Source organism: Pantherophis guttatus, chromosome 3, assembly GCF_059756535.1.
Source record: "Pantherophis guttatus breed Tessera chromosome 3, ASM5975653v1, whole genome shotgun sequence".
NCBI lineage: Eukaryota > Metazoa > Chordata > Lepidosauria > Squamata > Colubridae > Pantherophis > Pantherophis guttatus.
Genome location: NC_142065.1, coordinates 179,376,431 through 179,403,990, shown reverse-complemented (window position 1 = coordinate 179,403,990; position 27,560 = coordinate 179,376,431). Strand labels below are relative to the sequence as shown.

The window sequence follows — 27,560 nt, the reverse complement described above, 5'->3', positions numbered from 1 at the left end:
CTACACACATCCAACCCACATTTCAAGGCAGAGTTCATTTCAGATCATCAGAGTGCAGCAAGAAATGAACATTTTGTTTTTTGCTGGGACTGGCCATTGTCCATTTCAGCTGACTGGCAGGTAAAGCAGAGAGGTTGCTTTTAAATAGAATTCTTTTTGCACTGATAATACCAACAAAAATGAACTGTTTCCTTCTGTTGACATGATCACCAGCAGTTTTTACAGTTGTTAATTGATTTATTATGTATTATTGAATTGTTATTGGTAGAGGAGTTCATCTTTATTATATTAAGTATATGGGAAAAAACTTTTTTTTTTTTTCCAGGATGCCTAATATTGTTTTACCTTAGCAGATGAATTTAGCTTTCTGTTATATTATCAGTTCGTTCAGTCACTACTTCACTGAGTATGGAGAAAGTTCATAGCTGGAAATAATGTTCATCAGCTTGTTCCCATGATATATTTTTTTCTTATTGTGATACAGTATTAATATAAAAAACATATGGACCACTGAAGTATCGAATGAGTGTTTATATTGTGGCAAGGATTAGCTCAAGAAGAGAATATGGTATAACAACTTTGAACCAGCCCTGAGTCAGCAGCCATGTCAGCACTGGCACTGCCTATAATTTACTACCGTATTTCAGAGACTGATTGCTAGGAAATTACTTTTAAGGGTTTAAATATTATTGGTCAGAACATCTTGGTAAGCACCTATTTATTCTATATGAACTTTATTTTATTTAGTGAATGGCGGACCTTGGTCTGGTGAATCTCCTAGGCGCAATAGCCATACTTTTAACTGTCGGATGTTAGTTAAACCTTTAACTGATTCGGAAGAAGAAAGTCATGAAAACCAGGAAGCACATCAGAAATATGAAACTATGCAGTGCTTTGCGGTTTCTCAACCAAAGTCCATCAAGGAAGATGGTGAAGGTACATTTTATCTGTATGAAGGATGGCTTTCTCATCTGTCTTTTTTTCTTGGCACAATTTCATTACTAATAAAACTACTAAACAACAAACTAACAACTGATTTAACAGCCTTTCAGGAGTCTATGTATAGTTTCATATCTACTCCAAAATGCATTTACCATAGAGGAGATTAAAGCAGGCAGAAACCGTAAAACAAAAACAGAGAGAGTTGTCTGTGAACCATACATTACTTATATGGTCTAAATTAATCACTATTTACATAAATACAAGATCAGAGACAACATTTTATGTTGATCTCTCTAATTATCTTATTGACTAATACAATGTTAAAGTTTAAATTAAACATTTGCTGATACTCAGTATATGCAGATCAGTATGCATATTATTTGCTTATTGTATATAAGCAATGGCAATTATTGCATCTGAATATTCTTGATGTCTTCTTCAAGCTGATTGTGTAGAATCCACATATCATTGTTTCATGGAACTTGGTCTAAAATATGCATACCTAAAAATGTTGATCTGTACTGATTACTGATCATTGAAGGAAAGAATTGTTTAGGCAAATGTATATTTATGTTACTTTAAGCTCTGGGTTTAGTGGAATTAAATCTGGTTTAACCTTTGTGGCAGAGCATGAATAATCAATACATAAGGAAATTAAAAAGCATTGCATAATTTTATTTTTTCTTCTTTATTTATTTATTAAGAATTTTTATTAAAAAATTCTGCAGAGATAAAAGGAGGAAAAACAAGTATAAGAAAAAAAAATTAACGAAACTAGATTAAATGACTTCTTACATTTTTTTCAACAGATAATTGCAATCTTAGTGTCCCTTCTTTTGCTTAAATATTTTGCAGATTCCCTCACCCTCTTATTTAATCTGCATCTTTCTTAATATTCATACATCATCAATTCATTTTTTTCTTCAACAAAAAGTACAGATAAGATTTCCAGTCTTTCAAAAAAAATTGTTTGTGCTCTAACCAGAGTTTTATCAATAAGTGCTTGGAAAAGAATTGATTTGTGTAATACTGCCATCCTCATATAAGCGAAATTTAGCCAAAAGAATTTAGGGATTCCTTGGGGAACTAAGAAACATCACTACAGTAGGAAAATAGTCCTTTCCGCATGCCATTGTCATGTTTGCTGTCTTGTTGTAATTCTGTATTATAGAATTGTTTAGTAATTCTGTATTACACTATCAGATACTTCTGTTTGATTAAAAATTATGTTTGTTAAAGATCTGCAATCTTGCTTGATTTGTGTGGCACGGAGAGTTCCAATGAAGGAAAGGCCACTTCTGCCCTCCTCAGAGACTTTTAGTACTCGTCAGGATTTACAAGGTACAAAGAACACATTAAAATATTTACTTGAAAAAATTCACAAGACCTGAACAATCTCTTGCATCAGTGTCTTCATATATGTGTATGTGTGTGTATAAACAGGCAAAATAACATCACTGGACACTAGTACCATGAGAGCAGCTATGAAACCTGGTTGGGAAGATGTGGTGAGAAGGTGCATTCAGAGATTCTATGCACAACATGAGGGAGATATATCTTTTGCTAAGAGGCATCACCAAGAGGGTAAGGATATTCTTTTTTTTACTTGATATATTGAAATAAGGTTATGCATTGTCATGGCAATTGAAAATAACTCTTATGGAAAAATTGTACTATGTGAAATTGTAATTTATTAAATGAAATTTAACTTACATTGCCAAAATTGTTAAAAACCAGTAAAATAAAGACAAATTTAAAAATAAATCAGCAAACAGATTGAAGACTGTATAGGGTAGAATAGATGTACTGTATATAAGTCAAGTTGTTCATGCTGTCTAAGCTTGGCTTTTGCTTGCAGACATTTCGCTACCAGAACAGTTGACATTATCAGTGCTAGTAAGTGTGGGGTAGCTTATCCTGCCAGTGTTGTCGGTGGGTATGGTATATAGTAGCCTGCCTGGGGGTGTGATTTCCTCCTTGATAATTCCTTGAATAGGCAAGGCAATAGGTTTTCTGTTTGATTGTTTTTCTGGTGTTAATCCTGCTTATCTGGGTGTAGGCTGCTGGACAGGATGTGGTCTGTCTTTTGTTTCCTTAACTTTTTACTGCCTCTTTTGAATGATATATAAATTTATCTCTATGTGTCTGTTGATGACCCATTGATAGCTGATACTATGTATGTAAATACTTTTCAGTATTTTGTTGTTGACAAAAAATATAGGAATATTTTAAACAGAATACAAAAGTGGTAAGAGAAGAAATTAACAGTGTTAAAAACTAAAAATTATATTAAACGTTTATTCAAATACCGAACCACTGAACATGCTTTTATTCATATTAGAACCCCATACCATTAATAATAGTATTAATAATACCATTTTCTGCTAGAAGTTTGGATCAAAACTGGTTTAATGTTTACAGTTTAGGATGTACATATACATATACACACACATACAACACATTAAGGTTGTGTTTCTTAACATACTTCAGACAGTGTAGTGAAGAATACCTCCCTTCAGTCCAGCCTAGAAAATTAGAGAGGAAGGATTTTTTCCCTCAAAAAATGCATGAAGAATCTTACAAAATTTTATGAATCCTGAGACACAAGGATTACCTGCACATACAGGCGCAGGTACTGTATGAGTTGAATGAGAAATTTCTTTTAAAGCAATATAGCCATATCTCTAGAATAAAATGACTTTATTTAGTAAAACAGGGCAATAATCACATCTATAATTCCAAATAAATTCAGTAAATTTTGTTTATCTAAACTAGTTTCATATTTCCTGTGTGGATACATAATGGATTTCATAGCATAGTGCATATTCAACGGCAAAAATAATTTCTTAACATTTGCCTTCTTCTCAGATGCTTTATTCTGGTCTTGGAGAAGCTTTATCCTCATGATTTTACCCACCAGTATAACCATAACGCTCCTTAAGAATTCTACCAGTGAATTATAATAGGATAGATTAGTTTTAACTGGTAAGGATAAACTTTTAGAAGCAAATTGTGATACAAAAAAAAAAAAAAGAATTCTGGTTATAAGGCCAACATGACCTCTGTTTGGAGAATATAAAAATGAGTTAGTCTAAAAGTATTGTACTACTCTTTCACAGTTTGAATCATATATATTGGATATTCTATTAAAACAAGTTAATTGCACACTTGCCAGAATGAAGGATATATTTATTAATTTGAAGAATATAAAATTTTTGTTTATATTTACTTCTCAAAAGTTCTAGATATAGTATGTAAACACAGACATAGAGAAGATAATAATTGTATGCAATGTATTTAATAAAAAATAATGTTTTGTCTTCTACACAATATCTACTGAAGTGGCATTTAACTTACCTCTCATATGTTTGAAAAGTATAATTTACCTTAATTAAATGTTTATGTAAAGTCCTAATAAATTATTTCAATGTTGTTTCGTAGCAAACTATGTGCAATTACATATGGATATTTATTTAGATTGTAATTTTTTTTTCTAAAGTAAAATCAGACATTTCCCAAATAAGTATTTACTATATGTTTTTTTTAAAATTGTGGCATTTGAATTTTAAAGTTAAATAACAAGGCTTTGATCCTGTGAAATAGCTCTGGAAGAATGCGGTAAGAACTGTAACTTGTATTTGCAAGATTTTAAGGAAAATATTTTTATATTGACCATTCTGTCTGAAAATCCAGTTTATATGCTATATACTCTGGTTGTGGAATTACTAAACATTATTTTCCTGATATAAGACTGTCCTATGTTGGCCAGTAGGTAAAGTCAAACATTTAAAGGAATACTGGGAGCTGTATGTCACATGCTAAAAGGGAGACAAGATAAAAGCTAACAGCCATGACATATAATGTACAGGTTTGAGTTTTACTGCTGTTATTATTACTACTGCTTTTATTGTCAGAAAGCCTTTTTTCCCTCCTTCCATCTTATAGTCATCTCTGCTGAAGTACAGAACATACTCCCAAAAGACCAATTTCACTTACATGTTATATACTGTTTCTGTGGCCAAAGGAGGAGGTATTTCTTTATTAAGCCTTTGCTTAATCTAGACATTAGAGAAAAGTTATGTCTGCCTCTCCTGCTTAAGAATATTCCAAAGGCATCTGTGAAAAAATGATAGACTAAGATGAGGCCTGATGCATCCATAAGGCTTTTCCTTGTGATCTTGCACCTGTTTAATGCATTATCTATGCCAATTCCACAAGAGTAGGGAACTAGCTTTGAGACAATATCTAACAAAATGAAATTCAATGTAGAGAAAAGTAAAGACTTACACTTAGGCAAGAAAAACCAGAAGTACACATATAGACTGGGTAAAACCAGGCTTAACAGCAGTAACTCTGAGAGGGATCTTGGAGTCTTAGTGGACAACCAATTAAATACGAGCCAACAATGTCCGGTGGCAGCCAAAAAAGCCAGTGCAATCCTAAATTGCATTAACAGAGGGATACAATCAAGATCAAGTGAGGTACTATTTATTTATTTATTTTATTTATTTATTTATTTTAAATTTGTATACCGCCCTTCTTCCTGAGGACTCAGGGCGGTGAACAGCCAAGTAAAAACATAAACTACAAACATTAAAATACAATTAAAAAGATATATATAAATTTGGCCCCATGATTAAAAACAATAACAGACAATTAAAAACATTTTAAAAAGTGTTAGGCCAGCCCGGCTTGCTGGAAAAAGAAGGTTTTAAGGGCACGGCGGAAGGCACCGAGGTCTTGGATTCTCGTTATCTCTGGGGGCAGCTGATTCCAGAGGGTAGGTGCCCCCACAGAGAAGGCCCTCCCCCTGGGGGTCACCAGCCTACATTGTTTGGTTGATGGCACCCCGAGGAGGCCCTCTCTGTGGGAGCGCACAGGTCGATGGGAGGCCGTTGGTAGCAGCAGGCGGTCTCGAAGATAACTAGGTCCTATGCCATGGAGCGCTTTAAAGGTGATAACCAACATCTTGAAGCGCACCCGGAAGACCACTGGGAGCCAGTGCAGCTCACGCAGGAGAGGTGTTATATGGGAGTGCCATGCGGCTCCCGTGACTACCCGCACGGCCGCATTCTGGACCAGTTGGAGCCTCCGTGTGCTCTTCAAGGGGAGCCCCATGTAGAGAGCGTTGCAGTAGTCCAGGCGAGAGGTGACGAGGGCATGAGTGACTGTGCACAGGGAATCCCGATCAAGAAAGGACCGCAACTGGCGAATCAGGCGAACCTGACAGAAGGTCCCCCTGACTACAGCCGTCAGATGTTCCTCCAAGGACAGCTGCGTATCCAGGAGGACTCCCAGATTGCGCATCCTCTCCACGGGGACCAAAGACTCGCCCTCGATAGTCAGTGATGGAGTCAACTGACTATATCGGGATGTCGGGAACCACAGCCACTCAGTCTTGGAAGGGTTGAGCTTGAGCCTGTTCCTCCCCATCCAGATTCGCACAGCCTCCAGGCACTGGGACATCACTTCAAGGGCATCGTTGGGGTGGCCTGGTGTGGAGATGTACAGCTGGGTGTCATCAGCGTACTGATGGTACTTCACCCCAAAGCCACGGATGATCTCACCCAGCGGCTTCACATAAATGTTGAACAGAAGGGGCGAGAGGACCGACCCCTGAGGCACTCCACATATAAGAGGCCTCGAGGTCGACCTTTGCCCCCCTGCCAACACGAACTGCGACCGGTCTGAGAGAAAGGAGGAGAACTACTGTAACATGGTACCCCCCATCCCCAACTCTTCCAACCGGTGCAGCATGATACCATGGTCGATGGTATCAAAAGCCGCTGAGAGGTCTAACAGGGCCAGAACAGAGGAGCAACCCCTGTCCCGAGCCCTCCAGAGATCATCTACCAACGCGACCAATGCCATTTCCGTGCTGTGCCCGGGCCTGAAACCCGACTAGAACTGATCTAGATAAGACGTTTCCTCCAGGTACTGTGGAAACTGTCATGCGACCACACTCTCGACAACCTTCGCCACAAAGCGAAGGTTGGAGACAGGACGATAGTTGGCTAATAATTCCCGGGTCCAGGGAAGGCTTCTTTCAAGGCCGTGGGGAAGTAACCCTCACTCAACGAAGTGTTAATAATTCCCTGGAGCCAGCCTCGTGTAACTTCCCGGGAAGCCAGTACTAACCAGGAGGGACACGGATCCAGTAAACATGTGGCCACACTAAGTCTCCCAGAATCCTGTCCATGTCATCAGGGGTCACAGAGTCAAACTCTTCCCAGATAACGTTCTCAAGACTATTCCTCGCCACCCTGCCCGAATCTACTCAGTCAGAGTCCAAATTCCCCCCGGATCTGAGCGATTTTGTCATACAGATATTGTCCCAAATCCTCAGCCCTGCCTTCCAAGGGGTCCTCCCGGGTGGAGCAGGGAGCGGGTCACCCTGAACAGGGCGGCCGGACGATTCTCTGATGACACAATAAAAGCGGAAAATTAATTAAACTTTACCACTTTTATCGCCACTAAGTAGGTCTTAATATGCTACCTTACCAGTGTTCGGTCAGATTCAGCGAGACTGGCCCTCCAACCGCTCTCTAGGCGTCTTTCGTGCTGATGGTACATCCCTCATTAAGATAGCCCGTCTTCCCCTCCCCAATCCCTCGTCCTGCACCCTCCAAACCATTACCCTGTGCCGGGCTCGGTCCTGACCTTGGTGGATTACCCCCCCCCCATCCCACTTGGTCGCCCTCCCAGTTCCCCTTAAAAAATTATTAAAAGCCCTAATTAAAAAAACCCTCAATCCCCGCTTTAAAACATGCCACCTCTTGGGGCTCCAAAGCCCATCCTTAAGGTAGGCCTTCGATAAAGTGGAAGGCCATCACCACGAGAGGGGGCCATCTCGCAGCACGAGCAGATCCGCCGAGGTGTAAGCCATAAAGTATTACGAGGTAAGGGAGAGTAACTCTGGGTGTCAGCGATGGTCCTAGAGGTGCGAGATAGCAATACGGTTGGATCTGGGCAAAACTGGAGCCTCTCACTCTCTCACAGCGATGGGGCGTCCAGGTCAGATAGCTGCAATGCAAGCAAATGGCCACAGCTGTTCTCTCACAGCGGCTGGTACTAATGCCACTCTATAAAGCCTTGGTAAGACCACACCTAGAATATTGCATCCAGTTTTGGTCACTACACTATAAAAAAAGATGTTGAAACTAGAAAGAGTGCAGAGAAGAGCAACCAAGATGATTAGGGGACTGGATGCTAAAACACACGATAAAAGGGGTTTTTTTTGTTTGTTTTTTTAATTTTGATTTATATGCCGCCCTTCTCCGGAGACTCAGGGCGGCTTACAATGTGCTAAGCAATAGCTTTCATCCTTTTGTATATTTATACAAAGTCATCTTATTGCCCCCACAACTGGGTCCTCAATTTACCTACCTTAGAAAGGATGGAAGGCTGAGTCAACTTTGAGCCTGGCGAGATTCGAACCTACAGTAATTGCAGGCAGCTGGTCTTAATAATAGGGTGCTTTAGACCACTATACTACCAAGGTTGCAGGAACTGGGAATGGCTAGTCTAGTGAAGAGAAGGACCAGGGAAGACATGATAGCAGTGTTCCAATATTTGAGGAGATGCCATAGACAGGAGGGGGTCAAGCTATTTTCGAAACAATCTGAAGGGCAGAGAAGGAATAATGGATGGAAATTGATCAAGGAGAGATTCAATCTAGAAATTAGAAATTTTCTGACAGTGAGAGCAATCAACCAATGGAACAGCTTGCCTTCAGAAATTGTGGGGGCTTCATTACTGGAAGCTTTCAAGAAGAGACTAGACTGCCATCTGTCATAAATGGTATAGGATCTCCTGCTTGGGCAGGGGATTGGACTAGATCCCCTACAAGGTACCTTCCAACTCTGTTAACCTGTTAATACCAGTATTTTAGTTCTTGGATGAATTATAACTTTAGTACCAAATATAAAGAATTTCAAGTTAGTCCAGGAATAATATGGTTGTTTTCCTTTGTAAACTTAAAGTGGATCTTGCCCTGAACAAAACATTCAAGTAGAATTGCTATTGGTCACAAACAGAAAAATGGGGTATTACATATTTTATAATGAATGAGAGAAATTAAAACAAACATCACTTAATTTTTGTTTTGTTTATTGGTGAAGATCATTATGGAGATGTATTTATTCAAATCTAAACTGACTATAATTTTAAATAAAAACAATTTGTCATAGTGCATTTTAAAAAGTTCCATTGCTTGCAGTTAGTGTGATGTCCTTTTAGTTGTTAAATGCTGTAACAATCTTACTCTCAGTGTTCTTGACAAAGATGTATTGGAATTTCCTGTCCTATATTAATAGAACTATTGCCCTAAGATTCAGGCTGAATGACTGGCATTCCTTAATGTGAAATTTCATTATACATTATTCCACCATTACCACGATCTTTATTTTTTATTCTTACCCTACAATAAACTTTTATGATTTTTAAAGTTATATTTTCTGATTTCCTTCTGCCAAACTTTTCTTGATGAATGTTATAACAGGATAGACCACTTGAAGGCAAAAACATATTAAAAAACAAAACAAAATCCTGCAATACCAGTGTGGCAAGTCTGGACAAGAAAGAAACTGTCAGCTTTTTAACGTCATTTGATGTATCTTGTCAGCTTTTTCAACCTGGTCCTTCAAAAGTTTTGGACTATAACTCTTGTCTTCCCAGATAATGTGCTTCTGGAAGGCAAAAATTGTGGAAGGATATATGATACGATTTATACAGGAAAACTGCAAACTGACAACAGACCAACAATACAAACTGGACTTTTTTGCACTGAAAGAGAGAAGAAATTGTCAAAGATAAATCTATTAATATCTAATAATTTTTATATATATTTTAGATAAACATTTTTCTATCAGTGCCTAAAGTCTAATGTGTTAAAAATTTAGATTAGTGATTTTTTATTATATTTATGTGCTGACTTGAAATATCTAAGCATTTTCAATTGAAAAATCCCATTTGCCATTAAAAACTACAAGTCAAAAGAATTAAAACATAATACATCTTTTTTATAAAAATAGAGTTACAATGCTAAATAAAAAATGGCAAAATAAGCATTAAAATAATAGCAGAAAGAAGCAGCAAACAATTGAAAGATCAATTATTGAAAGAATTTTCATAAATGAAGGTTTGTTGGGGCTATAGCACTAGAAGCCAACTTACTGCATTTTCCAATAAAGTATCAAAATAAATTTACAATTATCAGATTTAATACTTATTCCTATTAGAAAAAGAAGCAGAATATGAAAAATATGAAAAATCATGGGGTATTAAATTGGATTGTTGAAGTATTCCTCTGCATTATGATGTTTGAGCTAGTTTAGTATACAATCTTGAACAATAAGAAAAATGTGTATATTTTAGGAAAATGGAACTCTTTTGGAACTATAGCTTTAATAGAATTATTAATAGAGACGTAAAAATAAACAAGCTTGGCTTCTGGAGTGGTCTGAAAACATGGCTTTGCTGTTTGGCCTGGGAACTGACAGTGGTGGAACAGTCTGCAAAATAGCTGTACTGTTAGTGATAGTAATTGTGCTTTCCTGAAGATAATGCTTTTTATTTTTTAATAACTTTATTGTTTTAGTATTTTTAAATTATTTTTGTTAGTTTGGGGTTATTTGTTGTATGCCTCTCAGAGTCCCATTGTGATATGGTGGCAGTAGGGTAGGGTGGGGGGGAGGAGGGAGGGAGAAAGGGACGGCAGGAGAGATAGCAGAATGAGAAAAAGAAACAAAAAGCTTTTTTAGAGGAAACTTTTCCAGAAGAACAAGGGCAATCTATAGCAGAAATGAGCAACAGTAGACATTGGGCTGTATAGGCTGTATCAGTCCACGTTTTTAATATCTCAGTCGCTAATAACCTGTCTGAGAAATATCACTTTTCAGCCATTTTGAGAAAGGAACATATAAAAACTGTGGCAAACCTCAAATTTGCTTAATTCACTTTACAAGTATAAAAAACAACATTCTGTTTTTAAGAAAAAAGTTTGTGACCTTATTCTTGTATGTGATATAAGCCCACCCATTCATGTAGGTACATTGCTTTATCAATGTTGGCAACATTTCTCTTTCAGTTAATACTTTACTCCACTTGCTCTTTGGTCTTAACTCGAAAGAACTTTAATATTGCCTTGCTGGTTTTGCAAAAGAAATTGCAGATTTCTTCTTGCCTTCTAAAGTAAGGAATAATATTAGTGGGCAAAGACCATTTTAATGTGATTATTCCTATAGTGGGCTGTGTGTCTTTATGCTTTGTTTTTGTTTTTGCTTGCTTACAGTGCTGAGGCAGGGATTAGCATTCAGTCCTGTGTATCGATTTTCTTTGTCTGATGGCACTATAGTTGCTGCCCAAACGAAGAGCAAGCTCATCCGTTCCCAGACTACTAGCGAACCTCAGCTTGTAATATCCTTACATATGCTTCACAGGTAATTCTATCAACTTTTTTTTATCTTAAAAAATTGGGTGTCACTGTCAATTACAGCTGTAGTATATTTATAAGCTTATAGCTCTTTTAGCTATAATTACAGATTCCAATAATAAGCTAAGTTGTTTTTACTGCTTCTGTTTTCTTAACCAATTCTAATGTCACAGATCTAAACATTTATTTGAAAGATTATCCTGTTACTTGAACACAATGTATAAGTAAATGAATTTGTGTCTGCAATTCAAAACTGCAAGTGGTGTTTTAAAGGCAACTTTTCACTATGAGATCTTTATCTATTGTAATTATATGTATTCAGGCTTAATCAACAGTTTACTTTTTTGTATGACTAGTTTACTCTTGATAGTATTGTTCCTTTAGTTCTGTTTTTAACTTGGATTTAATCCTATTACTTGAAGATCAGAGGGCAGAGACCTGCATTGGGAATGGGCATCTAGCAAAGTCTCTTGCACATTTTTATTGATATACTAATGAAGTCATTTTGCAAGATACTTTGCAAGCAAACAGCAAAAATAACTGATGTGACAGTGCTTAAGATATGCAAATATTTGTTAAGTATGTATCTGATTGATTTCTAAATAATTGAAATACCTCTAGACTTTCTAAAGAAAGGATCTTTGTGTGGGAAAATGTCTGTCATTCACACAAATGGTATATTAAAATAACATTTCTCCATGTTTTCTGTTTTTCAATTAAAAACATTATTTAACATTATTTAATAAAAGGATGCACTGACATGTCTGGTTATTTTGATTACACTCATCTAAATAATTGCAGTTTGTTTGACATTTCAAACTGCTATTTATTTATTCGTTCATTCATTCAATTTATGTATCCATGAATCTCACATATGTGATACAAGCAGCTTACAATAAAAAGGTACATACACAATATAAAAATAAAAATACATAGGAACCAAAGCCTCATCCCCTTACTTATTAACAAAGTCAAGAGAAGAGATTTATAACACTGAAAGATTGGGATCTCTTCAGATTTTGGTGGCAGTAAAACATGATAAGTAAAACATGAAATATTAGACAATTTGAATTTATATACTAATATTTTTAAGAAAGGATTTTAAAATGAACCTTTATATTTCTTGTGTTTTATTTTTCCACTTCACTCATTGCTTGATTTTCTTCAAGTTCTCATGCCACAAACAGAGCAAATTAAATATTTCAGCTGGGAAACTTGCAATGCAAAGATTTATCTACAAGGAATGTCTACATTACTACCAAAATGTTTCAAAATATAGTTCCTAAATATTTTTCCATCAATATAAATTGTTGCCAGTTTACTTCCCAAACTTTGGAAGAGAGGAAAAATAATTGGAAGGTTACCTTAAATTGTTAAGGAAAGGAACTGACTATTAAGATATCTACCAACAAAAAAATTATGAAAGATCTTCAAATATTTTTGTCATGCATCTTTGCAAAAAAAGTGCACTTTTGAAAGACATACTTTCCTCACAATCTTGTCTCTGAAAGACAAAAAAATATTCTCCCCAAAATGTTTAGAAGAGAAATGTGGAATCTCTAGTTGTTAAATTATATTTTCTTCCTGCAAGTATGGTTAGTGGTGAGGCATACTAGCAATTGCAATTCTAGTCCATCTGGAGGATTGCAAATGTTCATCCTAGTATGGAAATCTCCAGAGTGACATTTTAAAAAGAAATTTTAAAAAAGGGTAGGAAAGACTTTGGTCAGAAAGTCCAGTAGGATTTAAAACAAGATTTATTTCCCAAATGTTCACCTACATCTATTATAAGATATAAGATATCCCAAAGAGCTCAGTCTCTGGAACTTGCAGCCATTACAAGATTGAAATGGTAGAAGATGAGATACATCCTTTTTTTAAGACGCTGCAATATTGAGAAGAGGTAATAGCTTCTGTGTCTGAAATGGGACAGAAGTAACCATTGTCCTGTGATTCCCTAAAATAAACCTTACAATGTAAATTCCTCAACAATAATGATTTCCCTGCAGATAGGTTGAATTCCCTACTAGGTGGTAACCTTGAAAGGTTTATGTAACTTCTGTTTACACTGAAACTTGCATTTAACAAGCTATTGTATTTTGTAAAATATTAAGGAAGAGCAATCACACTGTACATGTTTCCTTGCAGGAATGCTATCAATTCCTCCCTCCCTCTATCATCTATTGTATGTATATGGAATATCATGCTGCTACTTGTGTGATTTTCTTTTGAAAGATAAAATGTGGTTGAAACAGTCCAGTCATGCAGAAAAGATTCCTGTCTACTATTTTCCTCTGAAAATGCATGCATCAGCTTGTGTACACACACACACACACACACACACACACACACACACACACACACACACAGAAATGCAAATATTCCTAAAACTAGGTGGATTTCATTCTAAGCTTTTTGCTTTCAGAGTTCCTTATTAAGAGATGTTCCATTATAATATTTTTGGGGGGAGGAGGTGAAAAATCTCTACCAGATGATTTTAAAAACTTACCTTTCTCTGTAAGTCTTATTAATTACTAGAACAACTACAGATTTGAGAAAAATATATTTACATACATTTATATGTTAGCAAATTGTTGTCACCTTTTTTTTACATAGAGCTGTGAATTTGTCCATTTTACTTACTGGTCAAAGAAGTATGTAATGTTTATGGAAAATACAGTGTGCTTTGTGAATCCTTGTGAGTTTTCCACATTTCTACATAAATATGATCTAAACATGATCTGTTCGCCATATAAATCTTAAAACTAGGTAAAAAGATATCAATTAAACAAATGAAATAAAAAAATGTTATACTTGTTCTTTTATTTATTGAGGAAAAGATCCAAAGCTAAATAGAAAGGCTCATAAACTGAAGTACACTCTGTGTACCCACAATCTTTCTATTTTTGTATGCAATATAAAGTTAGCTATTAAAACGGAAATACATTTGATATGATTTGAGGATACATACGTGCTACTTTCTGTCTTTTGTCACTACCTTTGTCATAGTCGCAGGTGAACATTGGATTATTTGCTGAAGTTAAGGAAAGGATGTCCTCTGATGAGGACTGATATATGCCTGAGGAAACACCACATTTCTAACTGGAAGATAATGTGAAGAGGCAACATATTATAAAACAACCTGACATAGCAATGTATATAAAGCAACAAAGTAAAACTAAATTGCTTATCAGGGATGTGCAGAATCTTGTATTCCGGGCACAAGGAATCTGTGGTTCTCAAAAATTCCCCTTTTGTTCTGAAATGTGCTAATCTGAGAGTTCCAAGAGTGAATTAAAAATATTTTAAATAGTGCAAACCATGTAGTGATCCAGATTTACTTAGGAAAAAAAGTATGAACCACTATCTAAATGGCATAATCCCAGAATGGCACTTCTTTCTTACTTCTTTAGTTCTCTACAATAACTAAACTTCTCTATATCAGTCCCGGGGTGAAATGTAAAATTTGTTACTACCGGTTCTGTGAGCGTGGTTTGGTGGGGGGGTTAATGTGACTGGGTAGGCGTGGCCAACCTTTTTTTAAAAAAAACTTTTCAAAGCATTTTTTCTAATGCTTTGAAAAGCCTCTGCCGATCATGCAACTCAGCTAGGATCGTCAGAGACTTTTCAAAGCATTTTTTTAACCACCTCTTTGGCCAAGAGGTTGCAGAAAAAAATGCTTTGAAAAGCCTCTGACAATCCCAGCTGAGCCGTGCGATCATCAGAGGCTTTTTTTTTTACTTTTAAAAGCATTTTTTCATCGGAAGAGATTGTAGAAAAATGATCACACGGCTCAGTTGGGCATGGTGGGGGGGGGGAGACAGGGATTTTTGCTACCGGTTCTCCGAACCACCCGCCGCCATCGCTACCAGATCGGGCAATCTGGTCCGAATCAGGAGCATTTCACCCCGATCAGTCCCCATGTTAGAAGACAAAAGGATTTAGATTTTTTTAAAAAAAATAACTGTTAAATGTCTATTTTTGTTTGTGACATCAAGTCTTTGAAGCCTGTCTATATTGGGGATACTGGTAGCCCCCCAATTCAGTGATATTCATCTGCATATGTAACATGAGAATTGTATAATCTGATACCAGTAAAGCTAGCTAATGACTAATTATTTCTTATTGCAATTACCCTCCTGTAGATCTCATGATCACAGTATCTGGCCCAGGGCCGGATTTAGATTGAAAGAGGCCCTAGGCTATTCCACTTATGAGGCCCTTTCACCAGTGGTGGGATTCAATATTTAACAACAGGTTCTGTGGGCGTGGCTTAGTTGGGGGTGTGGCTTGGCAATCATGTGACTGGGTGGGCGTGGCTAGCTGGTCACGTGACTGTAGGCGTGGGTAGCTCGTCATGTGACCAGGTGGGCGTGGCTATGTGCATAGACTTTTTTCAGAGGGCTGAAAAAAGTCATTTCTGACTGGGCCTCGCACTTTTGACCGGTCCTCACACTTATGACCATCCTCACATTTATGCCCGTGCAGCTTTCTTAACAACCATGTCACTCATTTCACAACTGCTTCTCTTCACCATGGTGACAAGATAGGGCAAAAACGTAAAATGTGAGGACAGTCGTAAGTTCGAGGACTGGTCAAAAGTGCAAGGACCAGTCAGAAATAACTTTTTCAGCCCTCTGAGTAGTCCATATGCATAAAAGGATACAGCAATAGAGAGGGATGAAGGAAGGGAAGGGAAATTAGAGTAGGAGAGAGAGGGAGGAAGAGAGAAGGAGAAGGAGAAAGGAAGAGGAAGTAGGGAGGAGAAGAAGAGGGGGAGGAAGAGAAAGTAAGAAGGAAAGAAAAGAAAGGTGGTAGGTTTGAGGAGAAAGATTGCTATACAATAAAAAAGATGAAAGGGAAGAAAGCCAACCCCAAACAAATATAAAGATATTAAGATAAAGAATGAATTGTTAAACTTTAAAGAATAAAAGAGAACAAATATGAATAAATAACAATAATTAGAAACACACATACAAACATACAATGTATTTTCTTTGAACAGAGTATTTGGCCGGTTCACAAATTTAAACAGTGTTTAGTCATTTCAATTAAATTTACAATTTCTATATTTCCTTTTTGCCATATTTATTCCTCATCTATTTTTGTAAAAAACCAATATTACCCTCATCCTCATCTCTAATCTTAATCAAATTCAATTTTTCCCTTCTATTCTATATTATACCCCTTCCCATTGTCATCTATTTTTATATCCATCCTCACATTGGTTAATTATGTAATATTAGTTGTTTAATATAAATTCAACATTTTAATATAAATCAATTAGTTATATAACTACCTTTTTTGTATATTAATCAATATGAACATGAATATTCCAATTATTTCCATGCAATCCAATTTCTTACAAATCCATTAATTATATTTACCAATAATAATAAACCAAATAATTTCCCCCATATATTCCTCCAAACCACAACTTAACCATTTCTGCTTTCAGAAATATACAGTTAATAGTATCTCAATTATTACAATTCCCTAGTTAAATACAGCTTTTTTTTCTTTTGTGTTTTAAAATCCTGAACTCTTCTCTTTTTCCCTAAATTTCCCATTGTCTGCACTACCTTTTTTGGTGAGGAAAAAGAAAAGAATTCTGCCTGCCTAATTTTCCAACCTTGCAGCAACAGCAAAGCAGTTTCACTTTCGTTTCTCAGTATAGCTAGGGGAAAAAAAATCAGCACTCTTTGGAAGGAAGCAAAACAGCGGAGACAAATCAGCTGAGAGCCGGGAGGCCAATTAGCCTATGCTGAAGCTCCGGGGGCCAATAACATTACAAAAAAAATACCGAACCCTTTGTTAAATTGCTGGCTCCCCCGCCCCTCGCCCACCACTATTTATTGGCAATAAATAGTGGTGCGGAGGGGCGGGGGAGCCAGCAATTTAACAAAGGGTTCGGCGGAGCCACCTAGAACACCCAGAATCCCACACTGTGTAGGCCCCTCTGGATCTTGAGGCCCTAGGCTGAAGCCTAGTTAGCCTATAGGAAAATCCGGCCCTGATCTGGCCTAATTGTTGTACTTTGCTGCCTCGGCCCCGTCACATAATTTTGTATTCCCTAATCTACTATCTTCTAGACAAATCAAAGACTTAGATATTTTTTTACATAATAGGACAATACATATATTAGAATCAACAGTTGTTTTTATCACTAATCAGCATATCTATCTTTTTTTACTGAAAATTGTTAAAATATTTGTTGTAAGAAATTGTTTCTGCTCTGTTTATTTTTTGCAAATAAACACATAGTTTTTAAGATATAATATGATTAAACAAATGTTGCACTTATTTTTGCATATGGGATTGCATAATATTCTATGGTATCCTTTTATTAAGCTGTTTTAATTTAACATACAATATCATAAGTATTTTTTTTTCTTTTTTCACATTGTAGGGAACAGAATGTCTGTGGAATGAACCAGGATTTAACTGGACAAGTACTGGGAAAGCCATTGAACACAATTAGCTCTAACAGTCCTGCCCATCAAGCCATGTGCAGTGGGAATCCAGGTCAGGATATGACCATCAATAGCAATATGAATTTTGCCATAAATGGCCCAAAGGAACAAATGGGTATGCCAACAAGCAGGTTTAGTAGTTCAGGTGGGATGAACCATGTGTCAAGTATACAAACATCCACTCCTCAGGGTAGTAACTATGCACTAAAAATGAATAGTCCTTCTCAAAACAGCCCTGGCATGACACCTGGCCAGCCAAACTCTATGCTTTCCCCAAGGCATCGTATGAGTCCTGGAGTGGCAGGAAGTCCTCGGATCCCACCCAACCAGTTTTCTCCTGCAGGAAACTTGCATTCACCTGTTGGAGTTTGCAGCAGCACAGGAAATAGCCATAGTTACACCAACAGTTCCCTCAATGCACTTCAGGCTCTCAGTGAGGGGCATGGAGTCTCTCTGGGGTCATCGTTGGCTTCACCTGATATAAAAATGGGTAATTTACAGAATTCCCCTGTAAGTATGAATCCTCCCCAGCTAACTAAAATGGGAAATATGGATTCTAAAGATAGCTTTGGATTGCATGGGGAACAATCGGAAGAAACAACTGGACAAGCAGAAAGTGTCTGCCATTCAGGAGAACAGAAAGAAAATAATGATAACATGCCCCAAGTTGGCAGTGAAAGATCTGATGGACAGAACAGACTGCATGATGGCAAAAGCCAGACAAAGCTCTTACAGCTGCTGACCACCAAATCTGATCAGATGGAGCCTTCATCTTTGGCTAATACTATGGCAGATGCCAACAAGGACTCCATGGGAAGCTTATCTGGTTCGGGCTCAGCACATGGAACCTCGCTCAAGGAGAAGCATAAAATTTTGCACAGGCTCTTGCAGGACAGCAGTTCTCCTGTAGATTTGGCCAAGCTCACAGCAGAGGCCACAGGCAAAGAACTGAACCAGGAGACCAGTAGCACAGCTCCAGGTTCAGAGATAACTTGTAAACAGGAACCAGTGAGTCCCAAGAAGAAAGAAAATGCACTACTTCGTTACTTGCTAGATAAAGATGATACAAAAGAAATTGGTTTACCAGACATTACACCCAAACTGGAACGGTCGGACAGTAAGACAGACCCTTCCAGTAGCACAGTAAAGCCAGTAACTATAAAGACTGAAAAAGAAGAGATGCGCTTTGAGCCGAATGAACAGGTAAGAACTTGTGGGGATTATATTTTATTTATTCATTTGTTTATGTTATTTGTATCAGAGATGGGTACAGAAACAATTCTTGTTTTGTATCTCTTCCGACACAAAGTTCTTTGTGATTAGAATCACTACCATTGTCTCTGTTGCCAAGACTTCACTGGCTGAAAAATCTGATCTGGAAAGTGCCACTTAATTTAAAATGTAATGCTTGGTATAGTATCATTCGGCTTTGGAGATGAAAATGTAAATGTGGGATGAGAATGACACCCATTGATAGAGGCTACTTGGAATATGTAACAACACTTGATTTAGAATCATAAAATGTAAATTGAGCAGGAAGCAAAGTACTGTTCGGAAAAAAATGCAAAATTAAATGCAAAGTGTTCTGAACATAAAATACCTAAACTTGTGGATGCTTCTATGCAAAGACTAATTAGAAAGTGTACAAATCAAGATTTATATAAAAGTCTCATTTTCATAGGAAACATGATCCAAATGTATTTGAAAGTTTTGGGTTCTTTGTGTTTGCAATAAGTTTTTCTATAAGAAACAATGTTCTTAATTTCTGGATACATTTTCTTCTCTATAGCTCAAAAGTAATTTGCTTGGTTTACAGAACTTGCTTTTACTTTGCCTCTTAAAACTCTGCAAAATGAATACCATGTTTCTACAGTAGTAGTATAATTTATGTTGTCCTTGAGCTTCGTCATTTCATTTCCACATTGTTGGTACAGATTTTATTGCCTGCATCCTTGTACATTCTTTTAAACATTCTTTGGTGAAAAAACTCTGTTATAATATTCTACTAGTACAAATAATTATAGCAAAATATCAGAGAGAAACTATTAACCCAGCTCTCCCTCCAATACTTACGCAAAGTCATTGAAGACATAAAAGAAAAAGAAAGAAAAAAAGCTGGCACAGTGTATACTTTATTCTAAGCAGAATAGAAAAAAAAATGATTTTTCGTAATTGTTCTCTCTGCAGTTTAATTTTTGACAGATAAGTTTAAAAAAGGTAGTAAAGCAGCACAAAGTTTCTGATGTAGTTTATTTTCTTATGGATTACATGGCAAATACAAGTGACAGGTTTTACCTACATAATCTTTGATATATATAAGTGATTGTAAACTAAAAAGATGAATTTGGAAACAGTGCAGCAACTACATGAAAAGCTGTGATGAATCAGGTGGATCAATGTACCTATTCAAGGACTATGAACTTCAGTATTCATAGTAATCAGAGCAATTTTTAACCAAGGTTCAGGTCTAGAACTTGCCATGTTCAAGCCTAGGAACTTGCATGGGACTTTAACGAATATCCCTAAAGTTGATCCCCTTATTTCACATAATTTTATCAGAGTTATATATCTGACAATGCTCATGAACAATAAATTTAAGAGAGAAAATACAGGTGACCATTTCTCCTGTTTCTTCAGCTGCTACATAATTTGTTGGAAAACGTTAAGGCTGGAACTGCTTGAGAACAATTCTTAACAAAACAGGAAAGTATCTTCCATAGAAGATGCTTACCTCATTATTCAGATTGGGCTGGTAATATTTAGCTATGATACTTTGAAACGCTGTCCACTATCAAATTTTCCACATAACACTCATCTAGTAAAAGCAGCATTATCATACATTTCCCTGTCTCCATTCCATTTACTAGCTATCACTATGCATTCTGAAAGGTATGCTATATAGAAAAACTGGTTAGGTTTGTCTAAACACTATGAGATACTTGAGTGTTTGGCAGTAACCCAATATTGCATTTCCTACCTCCACCCAAAATTAAGATGGGAATATTTCCAGCAATCAATAAAAAATTCTAGAGAATTTCTCTAGACTTTGCAGTTGGGTCAGATATGATCAGTGTGATATGTGTGTACAAGAGAAAAATGATGCGCATTACTTAGGAAAGTCCTAGCTTAATATATGTTTGAATGGCAAAAGCTCTTTTGAAAAAGTCTGAGTCATAATGGAACACTCATGGAACAGACCAGCAGTGGAAATGTCTGCTTCTTAAGTGTTGAAGACATTGCAAAAAAACCTGTTTAAATATCGTATTTCGAAACAAGAATTTTAATCTTCCAAAGGTGACTTGTTTTGTTTGATGGATTTTTTTACATTTATCAATTTGTTCTGCAGTTCCACTAGGTAAAGAACACCAGAAAAAAATACACAAAAGCATAATTTATTCTGGTTATGCTGACACTGGCCACTAGTCCAGACATTATCTTCTCTAAATAAAGCTCCTAAAAATTTCTGGCAGGTTTTTCCAGCCTTGCTGCCCAAGTGTTTTCAAACTAGCATTTGAGTAAACTTTGGATTATTGGCCTGCTGATTTGTCACTCCTTCCTAGTCAAGGTCTGGGTATAGCATGAGAGCACAAGAAGCAATTCCTTTACTATATTTATTGCTTTTATGTATGCATTTGTAGGAATTACTCATTCTTAACATAATCATCTTTTACATTTTTAATTAATATTATTTAACATTGTAAAAACAAAAGGTAAATGAAAAGGAAATGTTCAGAGAAAATGTTTTCAACATTTTCAACATTTCAACTATATATTAGTAACCTTTAATTATCTTTATTTTTCAAAGAATTATTTTTCCAGTATGTGGTATTTCTTATGTGTAATCCATTGTTGTCACTTTACTTTTTATACCAATCTCCTTTACTACATGTGGTTGATTATTTGCTTGCTTTGTTTGTTTATATTTCCAGCCTGTTCTATACCCATTCTCTAGGGATATGATTCACCTCACCCCCAATTTATATATTCGGTTTTCTGTCCACAAATTAACCTGAGAAGTCTCAAGTAGCCCAATTACCAAGGGAGCTTCATGGCCTCCCAATCCTATTTCAGGATTCTAGGTGTATGAACATACTTTGTCAGCCATTCTATCATGGAAGGAAATAAAAGAAAGGTTTCTCACAGCATTTGGTTTGGTGATTTTTGAAGTATTGTAAAGCACAGTTTCTTGTTCTCTGGCTTGCTTGTACTGTGTCATTTCTAAAGCGGGTAGAACTCATATTTGGAGGATGGGACTGTTGAAGCCCAATCCTTTAAAATTATTACTTATAAATTGAGGGCATGGTAGTAACATGTGTAAGGGAACTAACATGCTACAAGTGATGGTGTTGCAAAAGAAGCACAACGATTACTATGCCATAGTACTATCCTCCATTTGAAACGAGGCTCCAACACTATTCTGAGATAGTATGCAAAGTTATGAAATACTCAGATTTATTACCATTTCATTTCATTTCATTTTATTAAATTTGTATACCGCCCTACTCCCGAAGGACTCAGGGCGGTGAACAGCCATAAATAAAACATATAGATACAAAATTTAAAATAGAAATAAAACTAATTAAATAAATTTGGCTGAGACATTTTAAAACCCCAATAAATTAAAACCAAATTTAAAATTCCATTTAAAAAGAGGAAAAGTTTAGGTCAGGCCAGCTTGATGGAATAAAAACGTCTTAAGCGCGCGACGGAAGGTACGCAGATCTGGAATCCTCCGTATCTCCGGGGGGAGCTCGTTCCAGATCGTAAGTGCCCCCACAGAGAAGGCTCTCCCCCTGGGGACCGCCAGTCGACATTGTTTGGCCGACGGCACCCGGAGGAGCCCCTCTCTATGGGAGCGTACTGGTTGGTGGGAGGCTATTGGTGGCAGCAGGCGGTCCCGTAAATAGCCAGGTCCTAAGCCATGGAGCGCTCTGAAGGTGATAACCAAGACCTTGAAGCGCACTCGGAAGACCACCGGGAGCCAGTGCAGCTCACGCAGGAGAGGCGTTACATGGGAGCGCCACGTCGCTCCCATCACTACCCGCGCGGCCGCACTCTGCACCAGTTGGAGCCTCCGAGTGCTCCTCAAGGGGAGCCCCATGTAGAGAGCGTTACAATAGTCCAAACGGGAGGTGATGAGGGCATGAGTGACCGTGCGTAACGAGTCCCAATCCAGAAAGGGACGCAACTGGCGAATCAGGCGGACCTGATGAAAAATCCTCCCGGTCACGGCCGTCAAGTGCTCTTCTAAAGACAGCCGTGAATCCAGGAGGACACCCAAGTTGCGAACCCTCTCCGTGGGGGCCAATGCTTCGCCCCCAATAGTCAGTGATGGCACCAGCTGACTATATCGGGATGTCGGAAACCACAGCCACTCGGTCTTGGATGGGTTGAGCCTGAGCCTGTTTCTCCCCATCCAGATCCGTACGGCCTCCAGACACCGGGACATCACTTCAAGGGCATCGTTGGGGTGGTCTGGGGTGGAGATGTACAGCTGGGTGTCATCAGCGTACTGATGGTACTCCACCCCGAAACCACGGATGATCTCGCCCAGCGGCTTCACATAAATGTTGAACAGAAGGGGCGAGAGGACCGATCCTTGTGGCACCCCACATATAAGGGGCCTCGGGGTCGACCTCTGCCCCCCTGTCAACACAGACTGCGACCGGTCGGAGAGAAAGGAGGAGAACCACCGTAATACGGTGCCTCCCACCCCCAACTCTTCCAACCGGTGCAGCATGATACCATGGTCGATGGTATCAAAAGCCGCTGAGAGATCTAATAGGACCAGGACAGAGGAACAACCTCTGTCCCGAGCCCTCCAGAGATCATCCACCAACACAACCAATGCCGTTTCCGTGCTGTACCCAGGCCTGAAACCCGACTGGAATGGATCTAGATACGTCGTTTCATCCAGGTACTGGGGAAGCTGTCGTGCAACCACACTCTCAACAACCTTCGCCACAAAGCGAAGGTTGGAGACTGGACGATAGTTAGCCAATGTTGCCGGGTCCAGGGAAGGCTTCTTGAGGAGAGGTCTCACCACCGCCTCTTTCAAGGCGGCGGGAAAGACACCCTCGCCCAATGAAGCATTTATAATCCCCTGGAGCCAGCCTCGCGTCACCTCCCGGGAAGCCAGCACTAACCAGGAGGGGCACGGGTCCAACAAACATGTGGTCGCATTCAGTCTACCCAGAATCCTGTCCACATCCTCAGGGGTCACAGAATCAAACTCATCCCAGACAACATTCTCAGGACCTGCCCCCGTCATCTGGATCTACCCAGTCGGAGTCCAGATCTTCCCGAATCTGAGTGATTTTGTCATACAGATACTGAGCAAAATCCTCGGCTCTTCCCTCCAAGGGGTCCTCCCTCGCTTCCTGGTGGAGCAGGGAGCGGGTCACCCTAAACAGGGCGGCTGGGCGGTTATCTGATGACGCAATAAGAGCAGCAAGATAAGTGCATTTTGCTGCTTTTATTGCCACTAGGTAATTCTTAATATGAGATCTTACCAGTGTCCGGTCAGATTCAGTACGACTGGCCCTCCAACTACTCTCTAGGCGTCTTTTCCGGCGCTTCATCTCCCTCAGCTCCTCAGTAAACCAAGGAGCCAGGTGAGATCGACGCCGGGTCAGAGGCCGCAAAGGCACGACTCGATCCAGAGCTCCAGCGGCCGCCCTATCCCAGGCGGCCACTAGGTCTCCAGTCGAGGCGTGAGCCAGAACCTCAGGAATTGGCCCAAGCTCCATCTGGAACCTATCAGGTTCCATCAGGCGCCTGGGGCGGTACCATCTCATCGGTTCCGCCTCCCTGCGGCGGGGTGCAGCGGTTCGAAGGTCAAGGCGAAGGAGAGAGTGATCTGACCATGACAAGGGCTCGATGACTATATCCCCTATCTCGAGATCACTCAGCCACTGTCCAGAGACAAAAATCAGGTCCAGTGTGTTTCCCCCCATGTGCGTAGGGCCATGAATTAGTTGGGTCAGATCCATAGCCGTCATGGAAGCCATGAACTCCCGAGCCACCTCAGACATCTCACCCACGGACGGCAGGTTGAAATCCCCCATGACCATAAGTCTGGGGGTATCAACCGCCACCGCGGCGATAACATTGAGTAGCTCGGGCAGGGCTGCTGCCACGTAGCAGGGAGCCAGGTACGTGATCAGCAAACCCCTCTGAACCCCATGACCCCACTTCACAAGGAGGGTCTCACAACCGGCTGTCTGAGGAACAGTGGCCTCCCTGTTCCATATACCATATACCTATTATACCTATTTTGTTGGATTTAAGTGGATTATTGCCTATTTAACCTAGGTTTACTAAATACTATGTGACTTCCTGCTCCTTTGCAAATTTGGAAGTATTTCTCTAAACTTCTCGGCCTAGGTTTTTTTCCCCCCATTCTTAAATTTATTACATGTTGAGCAGTAGTACATTGGTTCAATTTACACGTTTCCAGCCGCAAAAGTTCTCTTATTATATTTTCTTTTTTCTTCATTTCTTTAAATGGTTCACATTTTTCTGTCAGTGATTGAAAGTTCAGATGAAACGTGAAATGTTTTTAACCATGTGGAAGTAACTATTACATAGAACATTTTTGGTCCTGTTATAACCAAGCAGAATTACAGTAATGACAGAGTGTTGATTTCTGTTGAACAAAGATTCTTTGTTACATCCATGGAAATCTGCATCCTCTCCCCCCTTGGAGACATCTCTCTGCCAATCCATGGCTAAACTACAGACAGGGAATTTTACTAGTTCATTTTATAAGAGAGCTATATTTTGGCCTATTTTGTAGTTCCAGAAGGCACCATGATAAGGAACACTAAAGGGTTATGTGTGTCCTGGTGTGTCCCCTGACTAGTTTAAGTGAGACACAAGTTAATCTCTTTCTTTTCAGGAACAGATTTCAGATATCCCAATGGGTGTTTTCTATGCTAGAGGTATTGATTCTGTTCCCTAGTATTTTGTTCTAGCCCAGATTAAAAGACCTATGAAAAATATGTGTTTTCTTTTCAAATTTCATGAAAGCCTGGCAGCGAGCTTGATAACCTGGAAGAAATTCTAGATGATCTACAGAATAGCCAGTTGTCACAACTTTTCCCAGACAACCGACCAGTTGCTTCAGCAGGATCAGTTGACAAACAAGCCATCATCAATGACCTCATGCAGATTACAGGTGACAATAGTCCTGGCACACCTGTTGGATCCCAGAAACCCACAGGAAGGATCTCTCAGAGCAGTGAGTCTGAACTATTTATCAGGTTTTAGATACAGATAATAGTATTGTTGCAAAAGAAATGAATCTTTTCAAAAGCCACTATGCCAGTTTCAGATTGTTGCTATGCTTTATAAGTCTTCAGTGAACAAACAGCACCATCTGCTGTTTTCCTTATAAAATCACAGCATGGTGAAATCTTCCAACTATCGTAATAGAATTTTGTTTGACTTAGAAATAAATAAATAGCTTTTCATTTTATTGAAAGTTTTATTTTCAATTCAGTTGTATAGAGTGTGAAGGATGTGTGTTTGTGTTTTATTTTTATAATTACAATGTACACTGAAGATGGCATTTAATTTCATTGTACGAGATGCAATGACATTAAAGTAAACAAAAACAAAATTTTAAAAAACGTATTTTATTTCCATCACTAATCTGTGAGATTACCACATGGTTATGACTTGCACTGTACAATGAAATAACTGAAGAGCTACATGCTATAAGCTCAATTCTTACCAAGGCAGAAAAATAAAAGTGTTTCTTTAAATGTACTAATCCATAAAACATAATTGTGTCACAGTTTAAGAAAAAAGAATTCCCATCTTAGCTCTAAAGGGAAACTCATCAGATGAGACTATTACTTAAGTGGCCAAGGAAGGAATAATCAAACATATTTTTTACTTTTCTCTGTTGCATGAAATCCAGAGTTAGTGCTATGAGGATATGCTTTTAATCCATACAAGTCAGGTCTTGGAGAAATTGTTGTAATTTCTATTACGCCTCATTCATATTAAATGCAGTATTTTATTAAATGACAAGATTAATATTGTATCAAGACAGAGGCTGAGAATGAAAACAATTTTGTAAAAGATTACCAAGTCAGAAATCAGTGCAGGAATATCCAGCTGAATTATGGACGTTAGGCAGAGTAGGTGGTGGAACTTTTCATTTAGTTTTAAATTATCTATGGATTCACCTGAAAGTCTAAAAATAACTTTTGTTAAATGTCTGTAAATATCTGCATTTGTTTTTGAAACATAGTTTTTAAATTAATTTGAAAATAACTTAATGGTGTATATTTATAATGTAACTTTCAAAGCTCTCAGTTTTTCCCTTTTCATCTCCCCCCATTGTTCAGCTTTTACCAATGCAAGACAAGCGCAGTTGGGAAGGATGTTGCCGAACCAGAACTTGCAGCTTGACATCGCTTTGCAAAACCCACCAGGTGCTGCGACTTTTCCGCCCATAAGAAACAATAGTCCATATTCAGTGATACCTCAACCCAGCATGTTGGGTAGTCAAGGAATGATGGGAAATCAAGGAAACCTTGGGAATAATAATCCAGGTAAAAAAATACTTTGTTATTTCTGTGATAACACATTGCTTCTAATATAGCAATAACAGGCATCTGACTGACTACAAGGATCACTTACCCCAGCAGTACCCTAAAACCAGCATAAAATATGTTGAATTGGATCATGAGACCATTACC

General features: G+C 38.2%; 1 protein-coding gene across 9 annotated transcripts in view; it reads left to right on the top strand.

Annotated features, from left to right (window-relative positions):
- NCOA2 (nuclear receptor coactivator 2) overlaps positions 1 to 27,560 on the top strand; it is a 133,308-nt gene that overhangs the window by 89,741 nt on the left and 16,007 nt on the right. For all 9 annotated transcript variants that reach the window (XM_034429952.3, XM_034429951.3, XM_034429950.3 and 6 more), the window contains exons 7-13: positions 748 to 936; positions 2,182 to 2,283; positions 2,386 to 2,526; positions 11,234 to 11,381; positions 17,784 to 19,050; positions 25,879 to 26,089; positions 27,207 to 27,413. In XM_034429952.3, the coding sequence (XP_034285843.1) occupies positions 748 to 936; positions 2,182 to 2,283; positions 2,386 to 2,526; positions 11,234 to 11,381; positions 17,784 to 19,050; positions 25,879 to 26,089; positions 27,207 to 27,413 (2,265 nt within the window). The remainder of the gene's footprint in view (positions 1 to 747; positions 937 to 2,181; positions 2,284 to 2,385; positions 2,527 to 11,233; positions 11,382 to 17,783; positions 19,051 to 25,878; positions 26,090 to 27,206; positions 27,414 to 27,560) is intronic.